This window comes from Lygodium microphyllum, chromosome 23 (genome assembly GCF_053477565.2).
Source record: "Lygodium microphyllum isolate KBCC chromosome 23, Lygodium_microphyllum_v1.1.10, whole genome shotgun sequence".
Taxonomy (NCBI): domain Eukaryota; kingdom Viridiplantae; phylum Streptophyta; class Polypodiopsida; order Schizaeales; family Lygodiaceae; genus Lygodium; species Lygodium microphyllum.
The window spans coordinates 127,010,726-127,037,166 of record NC_141157.1 but is presented as its reverse complement, the minus strand read 5'-3'; the positions used below and the strand labels follow the sequence as shown (position 1 = coordinate 127,037,166).

The 26,441-nt window shown below is 42.5% G+C and overlaps 1 protein-coding gene across 3 annotated transcripts in view; it reads left to right on the top strand.

The window, feature by feature from the left end:
* Positions 1-26,098, top strand: part of LOC148016724 (E3 ubiquitin-protein ligase XBAT33-like) — a 46,343-nt gene extending 20,245 nt beyond the window's left edge. For 2 of the 3 annotated variants that reach the window (XM_087664500.1, XM_087664499.1), the window contains 2 exons: positions 24,109-24,203; positions 24,533-26,098. In XM_087664500.1, the coding sequence (XP_087520626.1) occupies positions 24,109-24,203; positions 24,533-25,092 (655 nt within the window). In that variant the 3' untranslated portion in view covers positions 25,093-26,098. The remainder of the gene's footprint in view (positions 1-24,108; positions 24,204-24,532) is intronic. The other variant, XR_015688146.1, reaches the window with a different exon arrangement.
* Positions 26,099-26,441: the final 343 nt, after the last annotated feature.

Genomic DNA, 26,441 nt, shown 5'->3' with positions numbered 1-26,441 from the left:
ATAAATAGGCATAGTCAATCTAGGATGGTGCCCCTTTTTAGGGTTGCAAATCCTAAACGCAAAACGCAGAAACGAAAAAACGCAAATTGCGGGTGAAGGGTTTCTCAACACCCCTTCTCAGGCCCAAAAAGGGGAACAAGAGAAGAGTGAGGTGGAGATGCAATGCTACATGCTGAAGAATGCTCATGCAGCAGGTGCCACTTGGATAGTGTCCCTTGTGGGGAAATTGTTCACTTGCCCAAGCGCCCTAGTACAAAGATGTTGAAAACATGCAATGCATAGGAGGAATGTCAGACTTTGTGTGGTGCTGAGAACCATAAGGATATGCCCGTACTCGATCTCGGGAGGTGTCTCCATGCTGACCAAGTGACCAAGGCAAGAAGAGAAGAGGACGACGAAGATGCAAAGGATTCCTAAGATCCAAGATTTCCACCAGAAAGGGAACGTGCAGTAAAGAACAGTAGATAGAGTGAATTGGAGAATCCCAAACTCAACCTCGGGAAAGAAGCCACTAGCTCTGTGCATCCATGTCGGAAGGAATACGAAGGCCTTGTCACCAAGTTGTGACTAAACCTTCGAGGTCTCGATCTAGGTGGTACCTAAAGATCTTGGGTATCAATAGAAGAGATGACTGGTCAAAGATGGCCACCCCAAGAAAGTAGAGAATGGGTGAAGAGCTTCATGTGGAGTAGGTTCCCCCTCTGAGGTGGGAGGTGGAGGGACCCACGCTGAAGTTAAAGAAGTAGATGCTCCCTCTGAGGGCCAAGAAATAACATCCCCCTCTGAATCCCCCTCTGAAGTAGATAGGAAATCCAAAAACTCATGGATCATGGACTCCGAAATGTTCGATGACGAAGGAAGTGCCGCAAGTTGTACTGAAAAAGGTATTTGGGGTGCTGAAGAAGGTGTCTGGGGTGTCGAAGAGCTCCCAGAGGTAGCATTCAAATCTGAGTAGTCGAGGGTGGGAAAGGGTCAGGCTCAGAATGAGCAAGGGGTGGGCAACAATTGCTGTCTCTCAGTGGAGCAGATTGGGTAGCCAAAGAAGAGGAAGGAGTTAAGCAACCACTATCTCTCAAAGGAGCGGACTGACGAGGAGACGATATCAAACAATCACTGTCTCTCGATGGAGCGGACTGCACATCCGTAGGTCATGGAAGCCACTGAACTTGAAAATAAGTGGAAGAAGACTGCCACTGGTATTGCGACGATCTTTAGGAGGTCCTAGCGCCAATTGATCCTCCATGTGCTCGAAAGGACTTAGTGCGCATTGGATGTGCCTTATTGCCTTGAGCATAGTCCTCTGATAGCCGATGCAGAACGTTCTCCGTGGCCCAGAAAGGAGAGGTGGCACAAGGAGTGCGTGGTGGAAGATGCGTATGCTTCGGGGGGTGGGGAGCAAAGGTCGAAGTCGACAGTCTTCGGTGGGATGACCGTTCGTGTCGCAATACGAGCATCCAGTAGTCTGGTCATTTGTAGCCATGGGTACTAGTGTGCCTTGTTGAAGAAGGAAGAGGTGGGAGAGGTCAGCCACAAACCACGAACCGCAATGTCCATCTCAAGGGGTGTGAGGGCAGTGTGAAGCACGAATCGCAATGTCCATTGCAAGGGGTGGGAGGGCAATGGAAGGGCTGGAAGTGAGCTGCTAGTGGGAGGAGGATGCTACCAGCAGTAAGAGGTTGCAACTAGTAGAAAAACACAGGTGAGGAGAGAGAAAGACTAAACTGCAGGAAAAAACAGCAACAACAGTCAATATGCTGAAATAAGCTCCAAACAGTGTGTGATAGGCTGGAAATAGGCGCCGGATTGTTGTAGACAGCAATGGCCAGTTTAGACCGTGATGTCCTTTGCATCCAGGGTGTGGGTAGCAAGCTGAAATACCTGAAATCTGCAAAAACGAGATTGTTTTTTGAATGAGAGTGATCAACAACAGTCGTTTTGCTGTAAACAGCTGCAAACTGCAGGTGGAAGGCTGGAAATAGGCGCCAGACTGTAGATGACAGCAAGGGACAGCTGAGACTGCGATGTCCTCCATGAAAGGGTGTGGACAGCAAGCTGAAAACACCTGAAACCTGCAAAAACGAGATTTTGATGCAGCAGTAGAAGAAGAGAAGTGGATGTCGAACCCACCACCGGTCTTTGCCTTCACTGGAGTGGAGGATCTTTGCCGTTGTTTGAGCAGATCCAGCTCTGGTACCATGTCAAAAGATGACGTACCAACGAGATAGTAGGGTTTGCAGGGAGGAACACGGAGTGAACTCGGCAAACATGGAGAAGAGAAGAGAAGACAGAATAAATTGTGATGAATGGAATGATGAAGTTCTGAATCATGGAGTGAATGTAATACAAGGGAACCAGGGGTTGTAGCACAAGGAAAATGATGAAGAAAGGCACGAATCACGAATCCCAATGTCCTCTTGAAGGGGTACGAGGATAATGGAGAGGCTGGAGAGAAGAGATGACGGACTAAATGAATCAATTGTGAGGAATGAATGAGAGAGTGGGTATGAGGATAGTGGAGAGGCTGGAGAGAAGAGGTGACGGACTAAATGAATCAGTTGTGAGGAATGAATGAGAGAGTGGTCTATAAATAGGCATAGTCGGTCTAGGATGGTGCCCCTTTTTGGGGTTGCAAACCCTAAGTGCAAAACGTAGAAACGTAAAAACGCAAACTGCGGGTGAAGGTGTTGGGAATAAAGGCCTCGTGCCTTTTAATGTGCTTGGGTGTGAACACACCCTTAGCACTTGTACTTTCATATAATCAGTTGTGAGGAATGAATGAGAGAGTGGTCTATAAATAGGCATAGTCGGTCTAGGATGGTGCCCCTTTTTGGGGTTGCAAACCCTAAGCGCAAAACGTAGAAACGTAAAAACGCAAACTGCGGGTGAAGGGTGAAGGTGTTGGGAATAAAGGCCTCGTGCCTTTTAATGTGCTTGGGTGTGAACACACCCTTAGCACTTGTACTTTCATATATATATATATATATATATATGTATATATATATATAATGTATATATATATATATAAACCTAAAGTCGTACACTCGTCATTGTACCCAAAAAGATTGTGCTCACTCTCACTCTCCATCTCTCTCTCTGTGCTGCTAACAGCCATTGACTGTCTTGATCCTCGCGCTCCCAGCCACTACAAACTAGTATCAGAGCGGGCAAGGAGTGCATGTTTCTCGAGACCTCAGAAGTGTGCCAGGCTGCAGAAGGCGAGCAGGTCGTGAGTTTTTGGGCAACGGTTGTTGTAGGCGTGACAGGGCAGCTGGCGGGCGAGCTGACGGCGGGTAGCAGACCAGCTGACAAGCGAACTCTTGGCAGGCAGCAGATTGACAGTCGATGGGAGTGTTGACTGTCAGACGAAGGCAGCGTGGACTAGCGGGGCACTGATGATGGACGTGGCACAGTCGAGCAGGCGTGATGGGCAGCAACGGGGCTCACGGACGGGACCAACGAGACGTGCCAAGGACGAGACCAGCGGTGCTCACGGGCGCCAACTGATGGGTCAACGGACCTGTCACCCGTCATCCATTTCTTTCTTTTCAAAACCTTTTTGAAATTCCTCTTCCCCTACCGAGGGTTCACGCGCGGAGGCACAGCTTCAAATTTTTGTGAAATTTAAGCCTAGAAATTTAGGGCTTCTCTAGATTGAGCACTGTTCATGCAAAATTAAGGCATCTGTGTCGAAAATTGCAGAAATTGTGTGCATTTCAATTGGGGATTTCGCCAAAATTATTGAAATTTTGCTCATTTGAGTTAAATTTCTCAACATTGGACCCATAAAATTTGGGGCTTTCATTGTATTGGTGAAATTCTGTTCAGTTGAGTCAGTTTGGCTGACATTGGTGCACATTTGGACCTGATAATGTTGGGGCTTTTCCAAAATTTTGTGAAATTTTGCTAATTTTACCTGGTTTACGTTTTGGAGAACATGTATTAATGCAATTGGGACATATTGGTTAGTAAAATTTAGGGGTTTTGCTGAAATTGCTCTATTTTGGCAAAATTGGCCTATTCTATGCATGTCAGAGACAGCTCAGATGTATGGTTAATCCCTTGAGCACAAAATTTTCGGGCTTTTGACTGTGCGTGTCAAATTTTATGCCCATGGGTACATGAACAATAGAAATTGCAGCTAACATTTGGGACTTCTCATGTGATGTGATGCATCTGCCCTTGGAACAGCTGTAATCAGTTGTAGAATGCTGTAGCACATGGTTTGGTGCTTCTGAAAATTTACTTACAAATCTGAAATTTCTGCTTCTACGTGGTCATTTATTGCTGGTTGGTACTTGTTTGTACCTTGGTCACTTGTGTGACAGTTTGGGGCTGCATTTGCTGAATTTTGGGTCACATTTGGGCTGAAAATCATGGCTGGCAGCAATGACAACAGTAATCTCATGCACATAAAGAAGCTTGTACGAGCACATAACTTTGCTGTTTGGCGAAAACAGTGCTACAATATCCTGTTGCAGTAGAAGCAGGCAAAGCCGATTAAGACAAAAGGGACAAAACCCGTAGATATGGAACAAGACGATTAGGATGAGTGAAATGAGCTTGCACGCTCAACCATCGAGCTATCGATTTCTGATGCGTTTTTGTTTAACATTGAAGGTTTGGATTTTGCATATGCTATTTGGACTCGACTGGAAGAACTGTATGCACAGAAGAGTGCCGCAAGCAAAGTGTATTGGCTGAAAAAGCTTATGGATTTGCTTTTGAAAGAGGGTACAACAATGTCTACTCACTTGAGTAAGTGTAACTCCAAGAAGAGCAGTGTCAAAATTGAAGAGGTGAACGTAGTCACTCATGACAGTGACTGGGAATGACATACTCTTGGTCTCTTCACACTTTGGTGCACATGCTTTAGTTGCAGATACAGATGATGACATGCAAACTTGGATTCTAGATTCAGGTGCTTCCTTTCATGTCACCCCTCATCGTGAGTGGTTCTTTGACTAAAGAGGAGGTCGACATAGTGTTGTTCATCTTGGGGACAACTACGCATGTGACATTGCAGGTATTGGCAGTGTGCACTTGCAGTTTCAGCATGGTTTTATCTTCACACTACAGCATGTACAACATGTACCTTAGGTCAAGAATAGCTTGATTAGCATAGGGCAGCTAGATGACGATGGATTTCATACCACTTTTGATGATGGGAAATGGAAGATCTATAAGGGATGTAGAGTGATTGCGAGAGGTTGTAAAAGTGATACCTTGTATCCTCTCTATGTATCTAGTGTGAGTGATCATGTTGTTGCCGTGATTGAGCAGCCAAGTGTTTCTTTGTGGCATGACCGGTTGGGAGACATGAGTCAAACTAGAACGAAAGTGCTTTCTTGTTTGGGTTACTTGCCTAGTCTTCGTTATGCTGATTTTGAGCATTGTGATCATTGTGTTTATGGTAAACATGCACAGACATCTCATAAGAAGTCTCTTTCGCTGAAATATTCTCCTTTAGAGTGAATACATTCCGATGTATGTTAGATTTCAGGATTATCTTTAAGGGGAAGAAATATTTTGTCACCTTTGTCGATGATGCTACATGGAAGGTATGGGTTTACCCTATTCGTAGCAAGAACGAAGTGCTTGACAAGTTTAAAAAATTCTTGGCATTGGTTGAAAATCAGACTGATAAGTTACTCAAGTGTCTTCTCTCTGACAATGGTGGGGAATATGTGTCCAAAGCCTTTCAGGCATTTTGTGACAGCAAATGGATCAAGAGGGAGCTCACTGCCCCTCATAATCCAACCCAAAATAGAGTTGCAGAGCGTATGAATCGGACCATACAGGATAAGGTTCGTACGATGTTGTCTCATGCTGCAATACCCCATGGTTTATAGGCAAAGGTTGTTATGACAGCCGTACACTTGATTAATCGGTCACCAAACAGGTCTTTGGGGGGGTGGGGGAGTTGCTCAAGAAGCGTGGTTGGGCAAGCCATCTTCATATGCTTACTTGAAAGTGTTTGGCTGCTAGGCTTTTGTGCACATTTGTAAAGAAAAATGCAGTAAATTGGAGCCAAAGTCTTGTAAATGCATTTTCCTAAGATATGGTGATAAGAATGAAATAGAATATAGAATATGGGATCTCGAGAAAAGAAAAGTAGTACACAGCAATGATGTTATCTTCCGAGAAGATCGCATGCATAAACAGTCTAAAAAGATTGAGAAGGTCCATAGGGTTGTATTCCGGTAATATATACCTTTTGGACATCAAAATGTGCCCACTGTACAGCAGCAAATACTTGTTGTAAATGAACTTGTAAATGTAGAAAATAATGTTGGAAATGATCAGCAAGCTATTGTCCATGATAATGAGCCACTACATGTTAGGAACAGCCAGGAGAGCAAGCTGTTAATGCTGATTTGCAGGTTGAAATGCCAAGACAGCAAGCTAAAAATGCTCAACAGTCCGCAAACAATAATCATTGGGTTAGGAGATTGTCTAGGGCTACTAGACAACTTGATACATTCATTCTTGGTGCAAACAATGTGGCTGATTATGTCATGTTGACAGACTGCGGTGAACTGTCTTGGTTCAAGGAAGCAATGGACAGACAGGATAGCAAGAAATGGTATAAAGCTATGTTGTCAGAAATGGAATCTCTTGAGAAAAATGACACTTGGGACTTGGTGCAGTTGCTGAAAGGGCAAAAAACACTTCCATGCAAGTGGGTTTACAAGATGAAGGTCACTTCTAGTTCCTCACCAAAGTACAAAGCAAGATTGGTTGCGAAGGGGTACAAGCAAGAAAATGGAATTGACTTTGATAAGATGTTCTTTCTTGTAGTCAAAAAGACTACATTGAGAACTATTTTGGGCTTGGTTGCAGCTGAAGATATGGAGCTCATACAGATGGATGTAAAGATTATATTCTTACATGGTGATTTGCATGAAGACATATATATGTAGCAGCCTTAAGGGGTTGTGAAAAAAGGGAAAGAGAAGATGGTATGTAAACTCAAAAGGAGTTTGTTGTCAAGATTGTGGGAGAGAAGGAAGGAGTCTCACTTGTAGCTTTCTTGCTTGGACAATGGGGGAATACACACAAGGGTGGAGACTGAAAACAGTTTTCCTCTTCTTAGTTGTGTAAGCCAAAAGAACTCTAGTACAAAAGAAATAGAAGAACCCTATATATGGATCTTAAACCAAACTCAACTAACTAAGGTGGCATACTAACTGAGCCACGAACTAGAGTAGATAAGGATAGCTGTCATCTAGCTATTATTCATGGGCGGTGTACCAACCGCATCTGCAACTGACAAGTTGGTGACATAAATGCACAACGGTCACCCTGGCATATCACGAGTGGATCTCGATATCTCAACACTCCCCCTCGAGCTCAATCCCAATTCCTGCAAACCAAGCAGGTCTCTGAACTTGCGCAGCTTCTTTGCGCCCAATGCCTTCGTAAATATGTCAGCTACCTGATCCTCTGTGCTGATATAAACTAGATCCATAAGACCTAGTAAAACCCTCTCCCGCACATAGTGATAATGCACCTCAATGTGCTTTGTTCTAGCATGATAGACTGGGTTATTTGCCAAGTGTATACTGTTCATGTTGTCACAATAAATGACAACTGGCCCATTTGTAGGCTGATGCATATCATAAAGTAGCTTATGCAACCAAGCTACCTCACATGCAGCCATTGCTGCACCCCTGTACTCAGCCTCTGTGCTCGACAAGGCAACTGTAGGCTGTTTCTTGCTGCTTCAAGTGACTGCAGCACTCCCAAAAGAGAACACATATCCACTGGTAGGTCGTCTATCAGAAATACTACCAGCCCAATCAGCATCAGTGTATCCATGCAACTGTATCTGAACCCTAGTCTCATAAAATAGTCCATACTGCAATGTGGACTTCACATATCTGAGTATGCGTCTAGCCGCATCCAAATGTAGTTTTCTTGGAGCCTGCATAAACTGACTTACCAATCCAACAGCATAGCTCAAATCTGGCCTGGTAATAGTCATATAAATTAAACTTCCTACTATGCGTTTGTACATAGTAGGGTCTTCGAGAAGCTCACCTGCATCTGCGCTCAACTTCACATTTTGCTCCAAAGGAACTGAAATAAGCTTACAGCCTGTCATCCCATATTTGGACAGCATGTCCAATCCATACTGCCTCTGCAAGAGCCATATCCCACTTGGTGATCTAATCACCTCAATGCCCAAGAAATAACGCAGCTCTCCCAAATCCTTCATCTCAAACTTCTGTTTCAATAGCATTTTCACATGAAGGATATCTTCATCACTATTACCTGTGATAATCAAATCATCAACATAACTGACAAGCAGCGTAATACCTTTCTCTGTTTTTCTCACATAAAGTGAGAAATCTGCCTTGAAAATTTGAAAGCCAATAATGATAAGATACTGTCCTATCTTGTCAGACCATGCTCTAGGTGCTTGCTTCAAGCCATACAATGCTTTCTTCAACCTGCAAACAAACTCAGGATGAACAACATGCACATAACCTGGTGGCTGCTCCATATATACCTCTTTTTGCAAATCACCATGCAAGAAGGCATTTTTTACATCCATCTGATGTAAAAACCATTCCTTTGATGCAGCCATAGCAATGACTGCTCTTACGGTTGCCATCCTTGCAACCGGACTGAATGTTTCTTCATAATCAATGCCATATGTTTGTGCATATCCCTTGACTACTAATCTTGCCTTGTATCTGTTCACAGAACCATCTGCATTGTGCTTCATCTTATAAACCCACTTACAATCAATTGCATTCTTACCTTTAGGCAAAGGTACCAATTCCCATGTAGCATTTGCTTCCAAGGCATCCATTTCTTCATCCATGGCTTTCTCCCATTTTTCTTTTCCTATGGCTTGCTCAAAAGAAGTAGGTTCTGGTTCTTGTATTACTTTGACCATATATGCATAGTGAATGGCTGTAAATCCATCATATTTCAGCCTATCCACAGGATATCTAGCTCTGGTAGACTTGCGCAAAGTAGGTTCACTCCCAGGTGCTCTCAAAACATCCCTGGTCTTCCTTACTCCAGGTGTAACAATAGAAGGAATACCCAACTCATCATCAATGCTCTGTTCTGAGCCACTGGATTCACCATCCACATAAGAGTGACCTGCATTCACATCAAACATGGGCTGATCTACCTTCTCTTTTCCTTTTCGTGATACCTGTATACCACTATCTGCATTGCTTTGAGAAGATTCTCCTGATCTCAATCTGCCTGTCCATGGCGAAGAATGTGAACCACTGCTAGAGGACGCTCCAGGTCCACTAATATCTTGTGACTGTTGCTGTGAATTCTGTGCAGCATTACCATTTTGTGCATCTACATTATCAATCACATTTACTGGTTTATACCAGCTACTCATCTCATAAAAAACATCTCTGCTCACTATAAACTTACGAATAGAAGGGTTATAGCATCTATACCCTTTTTGCTGCAGAGAATAACCAATAAAGATGCACTTTTCAGCTTTTGGATCCAACTTGGATCTCAACTCATCTGGCACATGAACATAGGCAATGCAATAAAAAATTTTCAAATGAGAAATATCTGGTTTCCTACCAGTATACCTTTCCTTTGGAGTCATGCCATGTATTGCTGCAGTGGGAGTCCTGTTCATTATGTAGACTGCTGTAGCAACTGTCTCAGCCCAGTAAAAGTCTGACAGGTCTTTTTCATTGAGCATGGCACGAGATACCTCTTCAATATGCCTGTTTTTCCTTTCTGCAATTCCATTTTGCTGTGGGGTATGACTGCATGAATATTGTTGCTTTATGCCATGCTCCTGAAAGAACCTTGCAAACTCATTTGAGAGGTACTCTCCCCCTCTATCTGACCTTAGGCATTTTATTTGCAGGCCTGTTTCTTTTTCAACCATAGCTTTAAGAGTTTTGAAATGCCCAAAAACTTCACTTTTCTTTTTCATAAAATACACTCAAACTTTTCTGCTATAGTCATCAATAAAAGTGACAAAATAATGACAGCCTTCAAGAGATGCAGCTTTAGTAGTCTACACATCAGAGTGGATTAATTCCAATGGCTTCTTACTCTCTTGAACATGTCTAGGAAATGGTTTCCTTGCCTGTTTTCCAAACTGACAGGCTTCACATACCTTATGCATTTCTGCAACCTTGAATTTTGGCAACCTTGAATTTTGGCAATCCTGCAACAATATTTTGGGCCTGCATTGATTTAAGTCGCTGTACATTAACATGACCAATGCGTTTATGCCAGATATCAATATCTGCAACTACACCGGTCCCATGTGCAAACATTGCTGCATTCAATTCAGGCATGTCTGCATCCAATGTAAACATTCTGCCATTCTTCTTTCCTTTTGCTATCAAGCGATCTTTATTTTTCATATCCTCAACAAGGCATCCATGGGAATTAAATCTGACCTGCAAGCCTTGCTCAACCATTTGACCAACAGAAACCAGGTTCTTGGTGATATTCGGGACATGAAATACATCCGACAGGTATTTTTTTTTCCCACCCTGCATAGACAAATGAATATTTTCAATCTGCACAATAAGATGTGCAGTATCATCACCAGTCTCCACAAATCTTGGTTTTTCCATTTTCCTTGCATCCTGCATCCATTCTGCATGACCTGTCATGTGGTTTGATGCACCTGAGTTAACATACCACACATCGTTACTTTCTTCTGCACTTGTCACAGAATTGGTCATGTGCTGCACCATAAACAAATGCTCATTTCTGTCATCATCCTGTCTACTAGAAGATGCATAATTCCCTTGTTGCAGTTTTCATTTCATGATGTCATTCTGCTTTTTATAGCAGTCTTTAGCTATATGACCCATTTTACCATAGTAGTAGCATTCAACATTGCTGTTAGCATTTTGCCCTCTTTGCCATCCACCACGACCTCTTTGGCTCTCCCTGTCTCTAGAGTTACCAGGTCCTCCTCCATAAGACTGGTTTTCTTGAGTTTGCTGCATATTCTGATTTCTACCACGGCCTCCAGATCAGCCTCCTCTACCTCTGCCTCTACCTCTTCCAGCATTTGAGTAGAAGACAACTTCTTTTGAAGTTCCTCTTGAAGAAGATGCACCACCATTTCTCTGTTCCTCAGAAATTAGAAGAGCAATCAACTCCTCAAAATCAGGAAATCTTTCATGGACGGAAATGGATGTTCGAAACTGTGCATAATCCTTTCCTAGACCATTCAAGGTCACAGAAACTAAATCATCATCTTCCACTGGTGACCCAATGGAAGCAAGTGCATTTGCAATCTTTTTCACTTTCATGTGGTAGTCATTGATGCTCATACTTTTTCTTTGCACATTGTGCAACTCTTGCTTGAGCTGCATTTTCCTGGCTTGCGTATTTGTGCTATACATTTTTGACAAAGTATCCCATGCCTCCTTTGGCGTACTTGCATCCTAAATATGCATAATCATAGAGTCTGAAATGCTGATAGACAGCCAATACATAACTTTTCTGGCTCTCTCATGCCATGCTTTAAATGCCTGCATTTGCTGTTGATTGGGAACATTAGGAAGAACTGGTTCTCTTTCATTTCCTGCAACAAATTTCCAATATCCTTTTCCCATAAGGAAATTTGTCATTCTAAACTTCCATGCTTGGAAGTTGTTCTTGTCAAGCTTTTCAGTGACAATCTGTGAGAGAGAATCAGACGCCATTACAGAACATTGCAAAAAATTCTGTCACTGCAAAGAACACAGCTTCAGGCTGACAAGGGCAAATCTGCAAAACTGACAAAAGTGGTATTTGACCACACAGTCACTTCCTAGTGACGATTTTGCATCAACAGGCGACAAGGATGATTCTGTAACTCCCAATGTCTCTGCGCATAGGCATACGATGTAATTTGTACAGTAACTTTTCACCGACCTGTAGAACAGTGGTCGCACAGCATAAAACTGGGTCTTTTCCTGAGCGCGTGCAGAAAACTTCCGCCTCCAAAACAGGCCCCGAAATGGCCTCAAATAAAAAAATAGGGTCACCAAGGACTAAAGCTCTTTCCGCAGCATATACTGCCCTCTTGCTTCACCACGAAGGGCGTCTCAACCTGAGACAATGCACTCTTGCACTTTCTGGCTGTGCTACCTGCATAGACTTGCTCCCAAAACAGAAGAATGAAAGCAACACTGGTCCTCTTACCAGAACATCGCGAGCTTGGCTTGCTTTCTTGAGCTCCTTACCACGAACAAGGCTCTGATACCATGTCAAGATTGTGGGAGAGAAGGAAGGAGTCTCACTTGTAGCTTTCTTGCTTGCACAATGGGGGAATACACACAAGGGTGGAGGCTAAAAACAGTTTTTCTCTTCTTAGTTGTGTAAGCCAAAAGAACTCTAGTACAAAAGAAATAAAAGAACTCTATATATGGATCTCAAACCAAACTTAACTAACTAAGGTGACATACTAACTGAGCCACGAACTAGAGTAGATAAGGATAGCTATCATCTAGCTATTATTCATGGGCGGTGTACCAACCGCATCTGCAACTGACAAGTCGGTGACATAAATGCACAACGGTCACCTTGGCATATCACGAGTGAAGCTCGATATCTCAACATTTGTATGGGCTGAAACAAGCACCAAGAGAATGGTATCATAAGTTTGATACATTCATGTAGTCTCAAGGTTTCCATAGAAGTCAAGTGGATCATTGCTTGTACACCAAGAAGGCAGCAGATGGCAGTCTGATTGTCTTGGTTTTGTATGTAGATGACATGTTGATTTTGCCTACATGGATACTCATGCCTTGGACTCACTGAAGCAAAGTCTTCATGGTAGCTTTGACATGAAGGATCTTGGTGATGCAAATCACATTCTTGGCATGCGAATACTTAGAGATAGGTCGAAAGGATTACTCTATCTATCTCAGCAAGAGTATATCTCCAAGGTTTTGCAGTGTTTCAATATGGAGGGAGGGAAAGTAATTCGGGTTCCATTGTCTCCATATGTGTAAGTCAATGCAGAGGACAGTCCTACATGTGATGATGAGAAGATTGAAATGGCCAAGATACCATATGCTTCAGATGTTGGCAATTTGATGTATGCTATGGTTGCTACACGTCCTGACATTGCCTTTGCAGTAGGAGTGGTTAGCAAATACATGGAAAATCTAGTAAAAAGCATTGGGAAGGAGTGAAAGGTATTATGAGATACCGCAAAGGCACAAAGGAGTTGTGCATCTGCTTTGGAAAGCAGAAGGCATCTGTTGTTGGCTTTACGGATGCAGACTATGCTGGTCATGCGGATTGCAGAAAGTCCACTTCTGGGTATGTGTTTACTTTCATAGGAGGAGCAGTCTCTTGGATCTCCAGGCTACAAAAGTGTGTTGCATTGTCTACTACAGAGGCAGAGTGTGTGGCTTCCACTGAGACATGCAAGGAGGCTTAATGGCTTTCACGTCTTTTGGGAGAGCTTGGCATTACAGAGTTACCTGTTCTCCATTGTGATAGTCAGAGTGCTATCATGCTAGCACAGAATCTCGTCTTTCATGCGAAGACGAAGCACATACAGGTGAAGTTGCACTTCATTAGAAATGTACTTGACAGCAAGAGCAGTGAGCTTGTCAAAGTGCATAGAGATGATAATCTGACAGACCTTCTCACGAAGGGTCTTCAAGCAGAGCGGTTTGCTCATTGCCGATAGATGATAGGAGTTGGATAGATATATGTATTTCAACTTTGTACATACCTAGACTTAGCTGATTCTTTTCTCCTCTTAAGGCATATTGCCTTTAGGTGGGAGGCTGTTGGGAATAAAGGTCCTCATGCCTTTTTAATGTGCTCGGGTGTGAACACACTCGTAGCACTTGTACTTTCATATATATATATCTATCTAAAAACCTGAAGTGCTACACTCGCCATTGTACCCAAAAAGATCGTGCTCACTCTCACTCTTTGTTTCTCTCTTTGCTGCTAATAGCCATTGACTGTCTTGATCCTTGCGCTCCCAGCCACTACAAAAGGGTTTCTCAATAGGGCATACCCTTTCTCAATGACCCTTGCCTTGTAGCGGTTAAGCTACCATCAGATTAGTTGTTTAACCTTGTAAACCCACTTTGTGTCTATGACATGCTTGATAGGAGGCAAGTCACATAACTTCCATGTGCCATTTCTATCAATGGACTCCAACTTTGATTGTATGGCTGCCATTCAATACTCATCTTGTGATGGATCTTCAAAGGACTAGGTTCTTAGTTGCAAGTAGTAGCTACAAGTGCTTGGGCAATGAGTTTACCCTTAGCATGGTGAGTGGTTGCCCTAGTTTTACCGAGAAGGGAAATGGGCTGTTTGTTGTCCTGTAATGTGTCCAAGAGCCATCTAGGGATTGTTTTTTCCCTCATGAATAGCAATCCTCTCATCAGCCACATCATCATCAGCGTTGGCCTAATCAATGGGCTCAAAAGCATTCTGCTGAGTTTGGTGCATCTTTCTGAAATAAAAGTAGTGAACTGTCAAACATGTCCATGGGGCCCACATTTGGCTGATTTTTGCTGTCTTCAGAGGGTTGACCTGCATGTTCAATGGATACCACATCTCTACTAACAAAAGTCTTGTTCGTAGAGGATTGATACAAATGGTACCCTTTACTTTATGCATCAATGTTAAACTGCAAGGCATCAGAAATTGATAGCTCGACGGTCGAGCGTGCAAGCTCATTTAACTCATCCCAATCTTCCTGTTCTATGTTTGCGGGATTTGCCCCTTTGGTCTTAATCAGCTTTGCTTGCTTCTTTTGCAACAGGATATTGTAGGACTGTTTTTGCCAGAGAGCAAAGTTATGTGAAACCAGCCTTCCTTCTTGGAATGGGTGGTGATAACCTGATTTTAGAGTTAATTATAGCAATAAATAAATGCACATAAAATGAAATACGCACTTTACCATAACATTTTGGGACAGTAGACTCCCTGTTGGCCCCAAAACTAGCGCTCTTTGCGGTACTTCTTTAGCTTCATTCAATTGGAAGGAGTACAACTTGATATTCTTCAATCTCCTCCTGCTAACCAATTGCTCTTGCTGTCAAAAATGACCAGCAAGCCTTTTGGGTCATTTGCCCCTTGATTCACCCAGGACTTCTTCTCCAATTTGACCCTTGGCTGGCCAAATGTTGCCCCAAATCAATTTGGGATGGGCTGGCTCCTGAAATCCCTTAATCTTTAATTATCAGCTGTTGATTTGAGTCCTTTGAGCCTTCAATCTCTGGCACGGATCCCAAGGTAGCTGCTAAACCCTAATTTTTGATGTAAATTAGGGTTTATTGCAGAAATTACAGATTAGCCCACCAAAAATGGCTGAGATCTCCTCCGAATGGCTAAGAATTGCTGAGAATGGCTGAGCATAGGCTGAAGGAGATGAGAGAATGCTATAGAGAGAGAAAATTCTGAGATTTGTCATGAAGAACTGATCAAAATCAGCTGCTGCCCTGCTGTACCAGCCCCAAACGGATGCACCAACAACAATTGGAGCTTTAGAGATTGTGATCTTCAAGAGAAAGTGCATCAGTAGCAATTGCCAGCTTCCCAAGGTCAAGAGTATGCAATCTCCATCACCAAAATGGTCTCCAATGGTTGGGAAATGGCCCCAGAAGTTGGCAGCAACAGTCCAACACCTCTTTCCAACAGCTCCAAAATGAAAAAACGAGATTTTCCTCTCCCTTCAGCCCTATTTAGCATTTCTCCCACTTGCATGGGAAAGTTTTGCCAAGTGGCAGCTTTCTCAATCGATTTTCAGCAATTTTCAGCTATTTAATTAATTCTTAAAATTAATTAATTCTGAAAATTAATTCAACCCTTAATCCGTGCCCAAAAAATTGACCTTGCCCATCCAAAAATTAATTGGCTAAGCCATTTGCAACCCAAAGTGGTCCCATGCATTAATTGACCCTTGGACAAGCATTAATCCATTAATTAATGCCTAGTCCCTAGTGTCACCACTGATACTTAATGGCCAATTAATGGTCCTAGGGACAAACTGGCACCAAAATTCACCTAGAATCTAACAAGTGTAACTTGTTACAACTTTTGCCTTTGACACCCATCTTTTTCACAGGGTCCTTTGGCCTTCAACTGAAAAAAAGTAGCTTGCACCTTACATGTGTATCTTTTAATTGCACATTTGAATAATCTTTTAATCAAATGTCAATTAAACATAAGCAAAGCATCAAATTTTCACGTCCTTGTGACAAATTGCCCCCTTGAAATTCTTGCAATCGTCCTGGATTGCACTGTAATGTGTCAAAGCAAACAATATTGCACTGCAATTTTCACAAGGCATCATAGTCAACAAAACATTGGCCATTGCTGGCTGACTATCTCTTATGCCCACCATTTGCTGAAAATTTCCAGCTAGCATAAACATAGCATAAAGCTCAACAATAGTCTAGAACTGTTGCCAGAAACTCATCGGATGCATCCCAAACTCTTGTTTCTCAACAATGCTGACTAGACAACCATACTAAAGCATAAACCGAGCCGAAACCATGGCTGAATTGTCAATGGCATTCAGTACACATGCTGCTGTCCATAGAACCAGCTGAATACCATTGAAACTAATTATCATACACTGTAAACCAGCACTCCGTAATCAGTCTCTCATGATCATAACCTAATGCAAATGTACAGTTTCAGAGCTGCAGTGAAAACCATACCCATCTGCATACATACCACAGTGACTAGTACACTGAATAGTGACCTCATGGCAGACATACTGTCAGCACAGTACCTTGGATGCATGCTAAATACATCCAAGATCCACTATACACGAGAGCAGTCTATTTCTGGAGGAGTGGAAGTGCTACCTCCCCCTTGAGTATCAGGTGGTACTCTGGACCCTTGCCCTGCTGAACTTGAAAGAGCCCAATCCAAAGTCGGATCTAACTGAAAGGCATCAAGGTAAAGCTGCAACAACTGAGGATGGTCTGCCAAGTCATCCTCTTCCATCCATTTAGCATCCATTGGTGAACAGTTGTGAAACTTCACCCAATAGCTTATGGAAGCTTTACCTTTGACCTTTTCTCTTTATGTGCCAAAATCTGCTCGGATACCAATATCTCATTCAGCTCCTCTACATTGGACTAAATTTCAGCAGATACATCCTTAGGCACGTCAGCATAAAAAGGCCTCAACAAGCTCACATGAAAGGCATAGTGTATCCGCTAGTGTAGAGGCAATTTTCATGATAGCCAGCATTAAACAGAGCATTTGCATGACCAATACTTGTTCCTTGAGCCCCAAAAGCACGACGGGGTACTGATGCTTGCCCATATGCGTGATTTTGCACACTAGGCATCATACCGATGCCGCCATGCATCGGATTATGCATTCCATGAGCCATACTCGAGTACATTGGGTTATGCAAGCCATGCATTGGTTGCTGAAAATTATGGGGAGGTGTGCCATACAGTCCCACATTCGGTCGCTCACCCACCATAGCACGAAAAATTGTGCTACCACCAAAGTAAGCTGGCTGCCCCAAATTCTCATGCAAACCTTGCTGTCCAAAAACCATAGGATTAGCATTTACATCATGAACTTGCATTTGCATTTCTTGCCCAACTGGCACCAACTGCTTTTCACCATGAGCATCTTTAGGAGCATCTTGAGAAGGCTTTGGCTTGTTCTTCGGTGCATCTTGCTGTCACGAAGTTCTAGAATAGGATTTTCTCTTCTTGCCCTTGTTGTCCTTCGTAAGAGTGTTCAGAAACCGAGTAAACTGAGGATCTTTTGCCAATTCAGCAAAGATATTGGCTGCTGCTCTCATTCGATTCTTGAATGCATCATCGAATTCCATTTCCCCTTGGTGATCATCATCCTCTTTCTACATTGAGGGTCCAACATCTTGGCCTTCAGCCACATTTTCAGTAACAGATGACCAATCTATTGGGTGCTCCTATTGTGGCATCACCGGATACACCACCGATGCTTGCCGACTTTGAGCTTTGCTTCCCACCCCCTTGGAGTATATGCGTTGTCCACTAGGCACTCCTTGTGTCATCTCTTCTTTTTGGGCCATAGAGATTGTTATGTGTGGGCTATCAGAGTATTATGCTCAAGGCAATAAGACGCATCTAATCACTAAGTCCTTTCGATTACATGGAGGATCGATTGGCGCTCTGACCTCTTGGAGATCGTCACAATGCTAGGGACAGTCATCTCCCATCTATTTTCGAGTATAGTGGCCTACCACGGCCCGCGGTTCTACAGTCCGCTCCATCGAGAGACAGTGGTTGCTCAACTCCTTTTCCTTCTTTAGCTTCCCGGTCCACTCCATTGAGAAGCAGCGACTGTTGCCCACGCCTTGCTCAGTTTGAGTCCCACCCTTCACCCTTGCCTACCTACTCAAGTTTGAGAGGCCACCTCTGGGAGTTCTTCACTACCCTAGATACCTTCTTCGGCACGACCGGTGGCACTTACTTTATCCTCAAATATTTCAGAGTCGTGATCCATGAGTTTTTGGATTCCCCATCTATCTAAGATGGGAATTCAGAGGGGGATCATCTTTCTTTGCCCCCTCCAAGGGGGTATCTACATCTACCGTGACTTCAGAGGAGGCTTCTATTCCTCCAGTTTCAAAGGGGGTCCCCACCCCCCTCTCAATCCTTCGCACACCTTGGTGGAGGCCTTTTATCTTCTTTTTCTACTCTTGGATGGGGTGATCTCCTTCTAGTGGTCATTTCACCCATTGATACCCAAGATCTTGAGGATTTATCTTGATTGGGGCCTTGGAGGTTTCAACTGTGACTTGGTGACAAGACCTTCCTTCGTATTCCTTCTTGCATGGATGCACAGAGCTAGTGGCTTTTCTCCGGACGTTGAGTTTTGGGTTTTCCAGTTCACTCTGTCTACTGTTCTTTACTGCAGGTTAACTTTCAAGTGGAAATCTTGGAACTTAGGGATCATCTACATCTTCTTCCTCCTCTTCTTCTTGCCTTGGTTGCTTGGTTAGCATGGAGCCAACTCCTGAGATCAAGTATGGGCATATTCTTATGGTTCTTGGCACCACACAAAGTCCGACATTCCTCTTATGCATTGCTTGATTTCATCATCTTTGCACTAGGGTGCTTGGGCAAGTGAACGATTTCCCCACGAGGGACACTGTCCAAGTGGCACTTGGTGCATGAGCATTCTTCAGTATGTAGCATTCCATCTCCACCTCACTTTTCTCGTTCCCCTTTTTGGGCTTAAGAGGGAGTGTTGAGAAACCCTTCACTCGCAGTTTTGTGTTTTGCATTTTGCGTTTAGAGTTTCGCATTTTGTGTTTAGGGTTTCATAGTAGACAACCCCAAAAAGAGTTTGAGCACCCACAGTGGGGCGTCGCCCCAGACAACCGGCTCTCTCCCTCTGAGCACTACCCTAGATAGTCCCTTGCATATTTATAGGTTGCCTCTGTTACTCATTCTTTACGGTTGATTCATTCAGTTTGTCACCTCTTCTCTCTAGCCTCTCCACCGCCCTCACACCGCTTCAGGAGGACATTGCGGTTTGTGGGTGTCTTCATCATCTTCCTTGTGCTACGGCACCCTTGTTCCCTTGTATCACATTCACTCCATGATTCAGATCTTCATCATTCCATTCATAAGAGTTTCTTCTCTCTTCTATTTTCTTCTCCATGTTTGCTGAGTTCACTCAGTGTTCCTCTCCGCAAACCCTACTGTCTTGTTGCTAGGTCATCTTTTGACAGGTCATATATGTGATAGCCTTTGCTCTCTGAACTAAAGCTAATAAAAATGCAGTTTGTGGCCTTATCATCAAGTTTTCCATGAAGCTCTTTTGATACATGTGTATAGGCTATGCAACCAAATACTCGAAAGTAGGCAACTTTGGGTTTCTTGTTATGACAAGTTTCAAACGGTGTAATCGTCTTCAAAGCCTTTGTAGGTGCCCTATTCAATACATGATTGATACACTAAAGCTCTTCAAACCAAAATTTATGTGGCAATCCCTTGCTTTTTAACATACAACAAGTCATTTTCATGAGAGTGTGATGCTTCCTTTCAACAACTCCATTTTGTTGAGGAGTCATTCTAATAGTGACATGATGTATAATGCTATGATCCAACAAATATGTCTCAAATGCTCGGGACATATGTTGAGCTAAAAATGCATTAGACTAACGTAAACAACCCTAAAACACACTTAATTAATGAAGAAACCCTTTTATTTTGAAAAGAAACACGATCTTAGAGAGTCATTGTGTCCCACATACAAAACCCTAATTTGGGTGTCCTAAACATTCTATAAATAGGCATGCAACCCATCACTCTCTCTCAATCTCGTTTTTGCAGGTTTCAAGAGCTGTCTCTCTGCTGTCCACACCTCATTTGTGGAGGATATCGTGGTAAGAGCCTTCCATTGCAGTTTGCTATCACTTGGCGCCTGTTTCCAATCTTTGTACTTGTCGCCTATCTCTTAGAGCTGTTGGCGACATTAGGGAATTTGCGTTTGTTGCTTCCAGGGCCAGTGGCCATCATCTGCATCCAATCTCCATTAGTAGGAGTTGTCGTCATCATCATCCTGTTTGTGTTTACAGTTAGTCTCTCTCCTCTAGCTATCACCATCAACATTTGCATTGTTGCCATTAGTTTTCACTTATCACTTAGCACAATCAGCTTGCGTTTACTTGTTTTGCACAGTCACTAGTTTTTCTTTTTGCTTAGGTACCTTGTCACCATCATCATCTTGCTGGCATTTATAGTTTGTATCTTCTCCAGTTGTTGCTATCAGCATTTGCATTGTTGCCATCAGTTTCCACCTGTTGCTTAGCACAGTCAACTTGCATTTACTTGTTTTGCATAATCGCTAGTTTTTCTCTCTCCTTAGATACTTGCATTTTTAGTCTCTCTCTCTCTCTCTCTCTCTCTCTCTCTCGCTCTACTGTCTCTTAAAGGTTGTCTTTGTTGTGATTTGGGATTTGTGTCTCAATATGATACACTCTACTACTCATAACCTTTGCCTTGATCCGAGAGATACGAGAGTTTAAGGTTTAGTATTCACTGCATGGTGTGTTTGTTGCATGAGCAATGTATATTCATTATTCATTCACTTTATTATTCATTGTGTTCACTGTCTTTGAGTTATCCTAATCCTAGCTCTAACTATGTTTTGTGTTTATCAGTCTATGCTTTGTTGTACGGTTGGTTTTGTGTTTTTTACATTTAGAGTATTTCTTCATGACATATACTCGCCCCCTCTATTTGTGGAAAGCGCCTACACTTTTAAACAAGTTTCAACCTCAAGCTTTGCCAGAAGATGTTTATAATGCATGAATACATCAAATTTAACCTTCATTGGACAACATGCATTGTACCATCTTTTTTGAAGGCAAACATGTGCATCTTGCCCAAAATACATCTCTCATATGCAGGAGGAGGTGGGTTTTCTATTGGAGGCAATGCATCTACTATATGACACCTTTGAAGGGTCTTCAAAATTCCTAAGCTCATATGTCCATAATGGGCATGCCAAAGCTCTGCATTTTGCATAGTGGATGTAAGACTAGTGATTGCCAAAGTATCATGAGATTGTTGGTCATAAGTGTCTAACAAGAAAAAAACCCTTGTATAGGGTACCGGACAGCTTGAGTGTATAGTCTCTCTCTCTCTGACAATACATTTGTCATCCTCAAAGATGACTTGAAAGACATGCTTATTGAAAGCTAAAATAGACAACAAGTTCTTTGTAATGCCAAGCACAAATAATACATCTAGAAGCATGAAGTCTAAACCATCTGCAATAGTAATAGTGAATGTCCCAATGCTATAAACATCGCAATTGTTCTTGTTTACACATGTGACACGCTTCCCAGCAAGGGTTGAATGCAAAGAAATAAACAAATACTTCTTAGAAGTGATGTGCTTTGAAGCACCACTATCAAAATACCATATTTGTTACATTTCAGCAATATTAAATGCTGAGTCAGCCATAGAAGAATCATAACTACATGTGAGAAATGCATAATCCTCCTCTACCAAGTTGGTTGAAGTATCACCATTTGTTGATTTGTTGGCTCATGCCTCTTGGACAGCCAAACTTGAGTCTTTCTTCTCCTTGGCCAATATCTTTTGACACTCAACAATATAGTGACCATGCTTTTTGCAATAATGGCATTCTCCCTTCTTTTTAGACTTATTTAAGTCTTGGAAAGTTTTGCTTGATGGCTGTCCAACATCACCCTTTTGTTAGTTTTTTTCATTTTGCTTGGCTTTACCTTTGTCTTTAAACTTGGAAAGCATAGCCACATTACCTAAACGCATGTAATGTTCTTCTTAGAATCTTCTTCTTGCAACAAGAGCACCAACAACAACAACCTGTCCTCAAGTGTGATGTTTGAGGTGTGAGACCTCCTGGTCATTGTAAGTCACATGTAACATAGTCCCACACATCCTTCACAACAAGAAGTTTCAAACCATAAAACTCTATAACGAGTAGTTGGAGTTATCAAGCTTGTCCTCCTAAGTGAGGACACCAAGGATGTTGCTATGATCATTGTTTCCTGATGTGCCATGCCATTAGAAATGAGCAAAAACTTGTAGCCAAATACTTCAAAGCTGAAATATACTGTGTGTACTCCTTAAGAGTACCAGAAATCCTTCAGGATTACCAAACAAGTGCCGAATTGTCACTCAAATGCCAAAGTATGTGCAATGTCACCCAAAGTAGCCCTCGGCCACAAGATTAACAGCAATGCACTGTTGTATACTGCTGGTAGTACACTGCCTCAGAATGCATGTCCACAAAATTACAAATTGTAGCAATTTAATGCCGATTCTTCCCAAAATTTCTAAATTTTCCTCAAATTCATTGTTCTATTGAACTGTAGCAGTAATTAAATTCTGTTGTACCACTGATTTCTTGCCTTGGTATGTATGCAAGGCAAAGGCCCCAAATTTTTTCTTGAAATTTCAAAGAAATTGAAGAAAGTTTTACCTTACAGTTCAAATTTCTTCAGAAATGTCACATCGGGATGCGTGCCAATAGTAATCAGGAGCTGGAATCCCCCTTGTGACCAATGTTGAAGAAATTGCACAATGTTGGCAATTCCAGTGGAGATTCACATAGGGGAAGTCAAAACAGGCAAAAGCCCCAACTTTCTTCGAAGAAATTTCAAAAAGTTTTAAAAATTGGGAAAGTTGGCTCAAAATCCCCAAATTTCTTGGCCCGTAGTGTGAGAAATTGAAAATTTCTTAGAAATTAGGTATGAGATGAGCAAGACAGATGAGAAATTGCAGAAATTTTAGAAAACCCCCTCTGCAGAAAATTGCAGGCAGGGTTGAGAAAATGGTGAGCCAGGTTGAGAAAATGGTAGGTGGGGCTGAGAATATTATGAACTGGGCTGAGAGAGGCTGTGTGTGCACAGTTGCATGCAAGACTGTGAATGGGACTATGTGCAGGCTGAAAACAGCAGCAGCACTTCCTCCAAAACAATTTTCCTAATGCACTTGATTACATAGGAAGCATTATCTGTACATGATTGCTTCCCTCTTTTCACTAGCCATGTGCTTCCTGCAATCCAAACTGACATGTCCCTTTTGTCTACAGTAATTGCATTGTTTCTTCTTTTTATTATCATCTTTGCTGCTATGAGACTTGGAGGGTGGCTGCCTTGCCTTTTCTTTTAGAGCCAAATTGCCGCCTTGATTTCCCCTTGCCTTTATGGATGGCTGCAAATGCCAGATTGTCCATGACCATGCTTGACTGTTAACCCAAGACTTCTCTTCTTGCAATAGCAAAGATATCAATTTTCAAAAGTTTATCGGTTTGCATTACCCAACAACAGAAGTGTAGTGGCGTTTGTTTTTATTTATCTTACTGTTTGCATGGCAAAAGTCATCATTTCTAAATGTTTGGTATCAACTGTGGACCCTGTTGGTTTAAGGAAACAGAAAGAAGTCCTTGAGAGGAGTAAAGAAACTAAAAGAAAGAGGCAGGCTCAAGGAATGGAGTGCTGTTTTGCATTTATTTGGGAGCATTAATTTCTGGCAATTCTTTTTGGCTCAGAAAGGAGTCTATTGAACATAAGTATATTTGCAAGATGACATCAGGTCTTTTTGTAAGCATTTGGTAATATTTTGTGAGATGATTGGGCTCCATTTTTGGCAGGGATTTGGGGCTTGAAACTGACGACCCTCTTCCTGAAGGGAACAGTGAACAGTGTGCTGTATGTTTGGAGCGCAACTGTACAGTTGCTGCAGAAGGTCATTCTTTTCCTCGGGACTCCTGACCTGTGTGTATATGTGTATGCATGCATGCATTTTCTCTGTCTCTGTCTATTTCTGTATGAGCATGCATGTCTTTTGTGCATGCTTGTGCACAATTCTGCATGTTTATGCATGCACATTTTTAGGGGGAATTTCTGGCTGCATGTGTGCTCCTGTGCCGTTGCTACAACCATTTCCTGTATCTGTTGTGGAGGGAAGGCTGAGTCAGTGTGCCGATGGAGATATCAGAAATTGACATGTTTAGTTGGTTAGCTTTGCATGCATTTAGCAGAGCAGCAGTTGAAAAAAATTTATCTTTTTTGCAGGATGTGGTCATGAGCTCTGTACGAAGTGTGCGTTGTATCTATGCTCCACAAGCAACACTGCCTCAGAGGTTTCTGGTCCTCCAGGATCTGTGCCATGTCCTCTTTGCAGGCATGGTATCGTTTCTTTTGTTAGATTGGAAAGGATGAATTGCTCAAAGGAACTCACAGCATGCTCATTAGGCCTTTGCGCAAGCTACTCAGAGGTTTGTGATGGATTCAACCAGTCAGGTAATCCTTCAAGGACAGGACGAAATAAAATCTCTCCAATCTCTGCAGAAACCTTCAGAGCAGTCACATGCACAGGATTCTCCGGCTTGCATTTGCCTCTTTGCACATGTAATGAACTTGGAAGTAAGCCTTCTACTGCACAGTCCAGTAATGCCTCTTTGGAGCCAGAGTATCAAGAGAATAGCTTGTCACATCAAACAGGTGATGAAGATAATGCTGTGGTGCTCCCAGGTAGCCAACCAGAACAAGGAGATGGGGAGTTGCTTGCATCACCGAGTTGGAAATTTGCTATTGCACCTTGGAGATGCCAGCTAGCTCGCAAAGGAAGTTAGATTTTGCTGTGGTCTTCTGCACTTGTAGATAGCTCTATTGAAAGGTAAAGGATCTTCAGAAGGGGATGACGAAACATGTCATTGGGTTTCTAAAATCTGGGTACTTGTTCCAGATTAGAGGATTTCTGTGCTCACCGAATTTCAGAATGTGTTTGGTTTCTTGTAAATTGCCATTCATAGTATCTTTAAGATCTTCACAAAGTACAGTACCAAGAAGGTTGTACTTTATTAATCTGTATAGAAAGCTGGAAGAGTTTACTGTAGCAAATCTTGGCTCATTATTGGTTGAGTTTTCGGTCACTCTTCTTTGCTGTGTATAACAGCTGAAAGACCTCATTCACGAGAGATTGCACTTGGACCAGCCACTTTCACCATATGAGCTGTTGACAACCAGCCAAGATGAAATTTTTGACAGTCGGTCATTATGAACTGGCCTGAAGATAAGAGAATGTAGGCTAAAGAAAACCGGCATGGAATGTGAATGGTGGCAGTTTAGGTCACGTTTCAAAAGTGATTGGAGCATGTCATGGTACACATCAACGAAACAGAGATGGGTGGAATGTGGATGCTGCCAGTTGAGGTTGTGTGTGTGAATTGATTGCAGTGTAGCATGGCACACACAACTCTGCAAGGAACTGTTGAGTGAGAAAACCTCACAGGATCAGGTTGGGCAGTTGCTCCTGATTTTCTCTATCTAGCTTTTTTATAGTGTTTTTGTAGCCTTGGCTGTAGCTGTTTCTTCTCAAACGTGTTCTGTCCTCAAATTACAGATAGCACTGTTGGCTGACAAGCTTGATGTCTTGGATAACCTTGGGTTCTGGGTAGAGGGTGGTAGGGAACATTAGTAGAGCATTCTGGAGTGGTAGTTGTTACACAGTTTTATAAAGATAAACATATATATCGCAAGGCAAGTGCTGTTGATAGCAGCATTAAGTGCCCAAAATACATGTGTAGCATGTGACACCAAACACAGGAATCAGAATCTAATGCATCAATATTGTGGATCTGTATGGCTTTGACTATATGGGGTTGTTCACATGCTTACACTGAGGTGTTATATTGGTGTTAGTTTAATAGTGTCCAACCTATGAGTTACAGTTTACAAAATTTTTAAGCTGCAACAGCAATCTGTTTGGAAGTGGCACGAATACTGTTACTTGAAAATTTTCAACATAGTGTTACTCTAAGCTAGTTGTAGTAACTTGTATTCCGAAAGCTTCATGTTGGAGGAAATATGAGGCATATGAGGCTAAATGTTACTGAGGATACTCGTCACTAGTTGGGTGATGTTTTTACCTTAACATTCTGGAGTTGGCCCCGAGTGTTGGCTGATTGAACGAAAGGCCACA